We start from the raw sequence: 7093 nt of genomic DNA, 5'->3' as shown, positions 1-7093 counted from the left end.
TCTCTCTCTCTCTCTCTCTTTCTGTCTTTCTCTTTCTAATAACGACAAAGATGTGTACAAGACGTCATCCCGTGGAACAACTCCAGTTATCTCTCTCTCTCTCTCTCTCTCTCTCTCTCTTTCTCTCCTTTCCTCTCCTAGATATTACTTTGGTTTCAGTCTAGCTCGTTCAACTTCGAGATAAGTTTATTTCGCTCACCACCCTATCTTCATCTAGCTAGCCAGGAGATTCTATAAAGCTTAGGAGAAGAAAGGAACGAAGCAATCACGCGACGATATAATAAGATTTTCTCAGGAACGAATACCGCCACAAGTTCTTTCTACTTTACTATGGATACAGAGAGAAATTACGTATCCTAGATGTACAGATAAAGACAAAGATGTTCATGGAAAAGAGGTTGAGAGGTTGGTCGGCGAGTTCTATAGGTATGGTTCTACGCGGAAGTTGAGGCGAATTCGGTGGCTGGTCGCAAACTCGGCGAAAGGCCGAAACCGCCAACGCCGTCGAATTACTCGTGGGGTATGTCCCATGGGAACGAACTTGTCCGCGACAATTTCAAACTTATTTTAACATTCATATAAGTCTCGCGCCCTAGCAGCACAAGCCGTAGCCCAGCTTCGCTTCAACTATGTGTGTCCCTTTCGCCGTGTAACTCGAGAAGCAACCCCTTCTCTCTTTCTCTCTTTCTCTCTCTCTCTCTTTCTTTCTCTTTCCATCTACCTGTCTATCCATCTATCTATCTAGTTTGCATTTCTCTCTTTCTCTCTTCACTTCTCTCTCTCTCTCTCTCTCTCTCTCTCTCTCTCTCTCTCTCTTTCTCGGAAGAACGTGCAGGCATAAGGGTAACGAAGGATTTACATAAGATTATGCGTAAGCCTTCGTTGCCTTCTACTCCTCGTCGAAAAGGGATCGTCGAGATAGCGAAGCGACGAAACGGCACTCAAGGGTGCGCTCGTCTTCGACTGATAATTAGAATAAAGTGAGTTTATATGACGCGTCGAGTGGCACCATGTAAAGACGACGACGCCGACGACGACGATGACGACGAAGACGACGACATTGATGATAAGAGGGACGAGATCTTTGCGTGTCTATCTTATTTCTTACGTGATATGATCGCTTTCTTTCTTGAACTTGAGAAGGGAGACCTGATTCCCCAAGATGAATTCACCTACGTGGGATCGAAGAAAATACTGAAGGCATGATCGTAAAAATTCGACGATGTTGTAGTAGTACATACTACGTACTTCTTTTTCTTCTTTTTTTTTCTTCCTCTTCTTCTTCTTTTTATTCTTCGGACCCGAGAAATTTATTATTTTTCTCTCGAGCTCGTACGCCTTGTTAAATCTCGCCTTTGCCGACGATTATGCGTTTGATATTCATAGTCTGCGCAAAAATACCTCCTAAAGCGCGATAAACGTTATACGAGTCATAAACTTGAGTCGAACATATTTCGTGGATGTTTATTATTTGAAGCAATACGCATCAGTTAAACTTAGACAAGGGTTTAATACTTTACGCTCGTTCGATTCGCCTTTTTTCTTTTTCTCTCTTTTTTAATCTTTTCTTCTTTTATTTTCTCTTTTTCTCCTTCATTTCCTTTCATTTTTTTCTATTATCTTTTTTTTCACTCTTTCATTTTTTATTCTTCAAAATTTAATTCTTGAGATCAACCCTAAACAAAATTCTATGCGATTTGAGAGACTTTGAATTCTTTGATGTCGATATAATATACCTGTAGAGTCGAAAAGTTCTTTAGATGAACACCGAGGGCACTGATCGCAATTCCGAACGGTCCTGCACTCTCTCGTACGGATGCTGAACTCTCTTCTTTATATATACTACCGAGTTACCATCGGTATATATCATGTACACCATACACAGTCGATCAGTTAGAAATATCAAATTATATCCCATAGATTCAATCTTTTAATTTTTGTTCTTCTTTTTTTTTCTAATCAAAATTATCAGAAGAAAATCGTCTATCGCAGGAACGTGACAAATGTCTTCTTTCGATATTCTTTGCTAAATTATCCAGTGATTAAAACTCAAATTTATATATTAAGTTAATTCTTTTTTTCAGTCAATAGACCATGTTGCATTCACAATTATTAAAATTTATCCGAAGTGATGTTTCCAAATTTATGTATTTTGGTTCATCTAACCTTCATACGTCATCTCTTCTCAATATAAAAGGACTGTCAAGAAGAAGGAGTGATAAATCTTGCGATCCTCCTAAAATCGCTATAGTGAGTATATAATATCAACATTTTTATTCCTTGACTTACTTCCTGAATATTTGAGTTTAGGAATTAGCTCGTCGACGACTAAACACAACGAATTAACATGCTGTATTATAATCAGAAATATTTTTTTCGATAATACTTTGCAACACATGACAAGTTAAATGGAAGATATCTTTTTACCGCTTAGGTTCGCATGCAAACGAAAAAGTATATCGGTTATGCACTTTCGCATCGTGATGTAACATGACGTTTTCTCGATGCCCCGAGCCAGAAACTGTTAACGTTTCCCTTTATATAGCGATACTATAAGAAAACGTAGCGACGCGTACCCGCGAAAGTCATTACGAGGGAGGCTATTAATTATTTGCCTGTGTCTCGTATTTGTATATTACGTGAACGGTAAATACAAGAAAAGAAAGATAAAATAAAAGAAAAGAAAAGAAAAGAAAAGAAAAAAGATAATAAAAAAAGAATGGCATATTGGAGTAGCAACTATTCTCGATCTTACATAGGTGTATACGTTCGAAATTCTTTCAGCGTCACGTTTTAATAACAAAAAGAAAACGATATCGATTTTTGCGAATGTTCTACGATCCTCGATCTTGTTCCACGATAATCGGACAATTTTTTTTTCTTTTTGTTTTAATTCCAGATACTTTCTGGTTGCGGTTATCTCGACGGCTCGGAAATATCCGAATGTATATCGACGACGATTCACATATCTGAGAAGGGAATGATACCAGTATTTTTCGCACCTGACGCTGACATTTGCGAGGTGATCGATCATTACACAAAAGAACCCGATAATAGTTGCAGCCAAAGGAATGCATTAGTCGAATCTGCTAGATTGGCACGTAGCTGTATACAACCATTATGCGATTGCGAAGCCTGTAATTTCGGTGCACTAATTATTCCTGGAGGATTTGGTGCTGTTAGAACATTGTTAGTAATATTCATTTTACGTTATTTTCATTAACGGTATGTTTCTTATATCGTCGTTATTTTTTAATTCTTCGATAGGAGCGACTTTGCTACCAAAGGTTGCGACTGTACAGTGATACCTGACTTAGAAAAACTTATTCAAGATTTCTCTTGTGAAAAGAAGCCAATAGGTACTATATGCATCGCTGGTGTTCTCGTTGCACGAGTTTTAGAGGGTGTTAAAGTTACACTCGGTAAAGACTGTAAGTACAATTGCAATTAATTGTAATTATCTTATCCTTCTCTTCTCCCCTTTTTCCCTTTCTTTCCTTCTTTTTTTTTTCCTTTTCTTATTTTATCTTGTTAACTACAAACTTAAAAAACAATGTTAGGCTCGCCGGATGAGTGGCCGTACGCGGAAGCGATTCAAATAATTAGACAGATGGGTGCGAAGGTGGATATGAAGGACGTGAAAGGTGTAACGAAGTGTAAAAAATACAACGTTTTTAGTACGCCTGCTTGGATGTACAAGCCTGCGACGTACTGCGATATACATACCGCCATCGGGAAACTCATCACAATGCTAAAGAAATGTATTCGTCAGTGAAAGTCTTCGAGTGATGGAAAGTAGCTCGATTGAGTCGATTATACTATTTTTTTTTGTTTCTTTTTTTTCCTCTTTTTTTTCTAATTGCGTCGTATATATGAGCGTGTACATTGAATGTAATAAAAAATGGTATTTTTACTCGAGTGACATTTTCTTTTCATTTTACTTCCTTTTTTTTTAAGTTTTCGTAAAAAGACGAACTTCGTTATTCTTTTCTTTATTAATGTATGTGTATATATATATATTTTTTTGTTTAGCTCATGTCCTCGCAAAGTAGAGAGTGGGAGGACGAGAGACACGAATTTTCACGAATACATTTTATATTTAATTTCCTTATCGATCGACTAAACCTATCGATAAAGCTATAATAGTCAACAACAAATGAAATAACAATGCGTTCGAGATCTACGGCGAAGAATCGAAGATATCCTTAATCGCCGTGAATTTCGTCTTCGATATAAAAGAAGAAATCGTTGCTTTCGTGATTCCCGACGCGTCACGATCAATCGTGGAGAAAAAAAAGGAAAAAAATAAATTTATACTTAGGAAGATCCGGGATAGTGAAAAATTTCATCAAGGAGAAAAGATATTAATAATAGTAATAATAATAATAATAATGATAATAGTAATAATAATAGTAATGGTATTAATAATAATACTAATACTAATACTAATAATAATAATAATAATAATAATAATAATAATAATAATAATAATAATAATTAGCATTACTTTCGTAGATCAACGAAGATTGTAAGAGAATAGGCAGTCTTTAGTGGTTCTACGAATGCGTACGTAATCGTTTTCTCTTCTTCCTTTATCTTGTTTCTTAATTTTTTCTTTTTTTTTTCATTATCTCTTTTCTTTTTTTTCTTTTAACTTAAACGTTGATAAATCTAACAATAAAGACGATCTGGCGAAGTACCGATGTTCAGACATAAAACAGAATAATATTGCGAGAATTACTTGCTGGAATAAACTAATATCCTAAATTAAAATAAAATTAAAATAAAATAAAATAAAATTAAATTAAATTAAAATAAAATTAAATTAAATTATCGCGACTTGACTTATTCTAGACTCATAGTGAAACAAGGCGTACTTATAACGAACCTATTAGGTACGATACTTAAAAGAAACGATACGAAAACATAAAAGATACAACTTACGAATAGCACGTATGACGCAGAAGAAGATATTAATCGCAGAAGACAAGAAACGCGAAAGTAAGATAAAAGGCAGAATTTCGTAAAAGTCGTAAAGTTCGTTCTCGTCGATCGTTGTATCTTTTTTTTTCTCGCTTGTACATTCCAATACCATATATCCTTTTTCTCGATTCCATTAGAAGAAGTTTCGCGCGTAACCAATGGATTATGGTGGCATGCATGCAAATAAATAGCCGAGGGTTTTTGTTTTCTTGTAGGAGCGGTCACGAGAACTACGTGAAGTCGCGTGCGTCTGTCCGGACTTGTGTTTAGTCTCGAAGGCCCACGTTTTATCGCGCGAACGAGCTCGTCGTCGTTCTCCGTACTCGTTTACTCGTTCCGGTATTCAGGCTTACTCGAGCGTAACGAAAGTGCACGCGCCACTCTCGCACGATCAATTTGGCGCGTGCCCATGAATCGGTCAATAATAATCATTAGATTTTCTCTTATTGGATGACATCTTGGATGACAATCTTGGATACGCACGATAAGCAAGATATTTCCTACGAATTCGTTTAACTCGTCAATGAGACTTATTATTGCTACTACTACTGCTATTACTATCTTATATATACTATCTATCTATCTATCTATCCATCTATCTATATATATATATATATATATTTTTTATCATCGATAACGAAATTTTTTCGCGTTTTGTTTCGTTGAATCGTTTTCGAGGAAAGACCAATTGTACGACAAAAAAAAAAAAGAAAAATACAAAAGGAAAAGCTATCATCTCCTTCGACGCGACTGAACCAACTTTCACACGCATTTTCGCTACCTCCGACAATCAAAAGAGGACTGGAGTGACTTTGGTTGCCGATCTCGCGAGGGCCAGATTACTTGCGCGTAGGACGTAACGATCCCCAAAGTTTCTAAAACGTCCCCTAAAACGTACACACTAATAAGTACATAGTCTATTCTCAACTCAAAGCTAAAAGAGGCTCGACTGTAACGCGAGATCTTCTCGCCTTGTCCTCCTCGTATTGTTTCATCTTGATCAATTTCCTTTTTCCTTTGCTCAGCTTCTTCCTTGGTACTTCCGTCGTTGTTATTTCCATTTCGTTATTACGTTCCTCTTCCTCCAACATCCTTAGAGTTTCGATGATGTTTCTAGGTTCCGTGATACGTCCCGTCGTACTGCCATTCTTGTTCGCGTAAACCACAGAGAGATGAGAGAAACTCGACTTCGGCGGTGCCGTGATGTCGGCGAAATCGCGGAAGTTCGCGAAGAAATCTCCACCACGAACCGGCTGCGGTTTAGGGTTCCTATAATAATTGGCACGAGCACGACCAGTCGCACCGTGATAATAAGGATTATAAAGACTATCTTCGACGGCATACTCCTCGTTCTCCCTATCTTCGGGATAATAAGTTCCACCACGAATAACTCCGAAATTTCCGGAACCCAAAAGAGGATGTTGAACCTCTTTGGAAGACGTCGAAGATGTTTGATATACACCACGATCCCGTTGAAAATAACTCAGGAACCTGTTAGGCCTGTATCTTTGTTGCTGATCGGTAAACGGTAATCTTTGATTGCTAAATAATTCAGCGAACGACGGGAAAAAGTTTTGACTTTCGGTTTCTAAACTTTTATCAACGGTCTCGGTTGGCCGAGTTTGAGGCGACAATTCGGTATTTTTCGTTTCCTGATCATTCGCATTCTCTTCCTCTATACTCGTTTCATTACGTTTATCATCGTTTGCCATCGTCGTCCCATCGATTTCGATCCTATCCGTACGATTTTCTTCGACGCGATCCGTCATCGTTTCCGCGCCATCGGTCTCCATATACATATCAGAATCATCGACTTCCCCATAATCCTCCCCGGTTTCCGACGCGGACGCCATGGAATCCTGAAAAAGGAAGAAGAATTATTTCCTCGTTACCTTGATTCTCTCCTACGAGGTTCTGCCTTTCTAACGATAAGAGTTACCTTAAAAGTCAGAGAAAGTTCAACGAGTTAGAAAGCTTCATTTACAAATACCTGCATTACTTGTTTAACGATAAAACACGCATAAATACGATCTTTACAACAAAATAAATTTGATTTTAATAACGCGAATTAATTCAATCGATTATTAGTCTTTTGTCTTCTATATGATAT

General features: G+C 37.4%; 2 protein-coding genes across 4 annotated transcripts in view; one reads left to right on the top strand and one right to left on the bottom strand.

The window, feature by feature from the left end:
- The first annotated feature begins 2004 nt into the window (after positions 1-2004).
- Positions 2005-3918, top strand: LOC127064321 (glutamine amidotransferase-like class 1 domain-containing protein 3, mitochondrial). The gene is made up of 4 exons (XM_050995260.1): positions 2005-2250; positions 2900-3189; positions 3268-3431; positions 3561-3918. Exons 1-4 carry the CDS (start codon positions 2095-2097, stop codon positions 3773-3775), a joined length of 825 nt encoding a protein of 274 aa, XP_050851217.1. The 5' UTR covers positions 2005-2094; the 3' UTR covers positions 3776-3918.
- Positions 3919-5591: 1673 nt separating this feature from the next.
- The window catches only part of LOC127064316 (uncharacterized), a 47982-nt gene continuing 46480 nt past the window's right edge, over positions 5592-7093 (bottom strand). For all 3 annotated transcript variants that reach the window (XM_050995247.1, XM_050995249.1, XM_050995248.1), the window contains one exon: positions 5592-6842. In XM_050995247.1, the coding sequence (XP_050851204.1) occupies positions 5907-6842 (936 nt within the window). In that variant the 3' untranslated portion in view covers positions 5592-5906. The remainder of the gene's footprint in view (positions 6843-7093) is intronic.

Source organism: Vespula vulgaris, chromosome 5 (assembly GCF_905475345.1).
Source record: "Vespula vulgaris chromosome 5, iyVesVulg1.1, whole genome shotgun sequence".
Lineage (NCBI taxonomy): Eukaryota > Metazoa > Arthropoda > Insecta > Hymenoptera > Vespidae > Vespula > Vespula vulgaris.
Note: the sequence above shows the minus strand (reverse complement) of the source record. Positions and strands in the feature narration are given on the sequence as shown.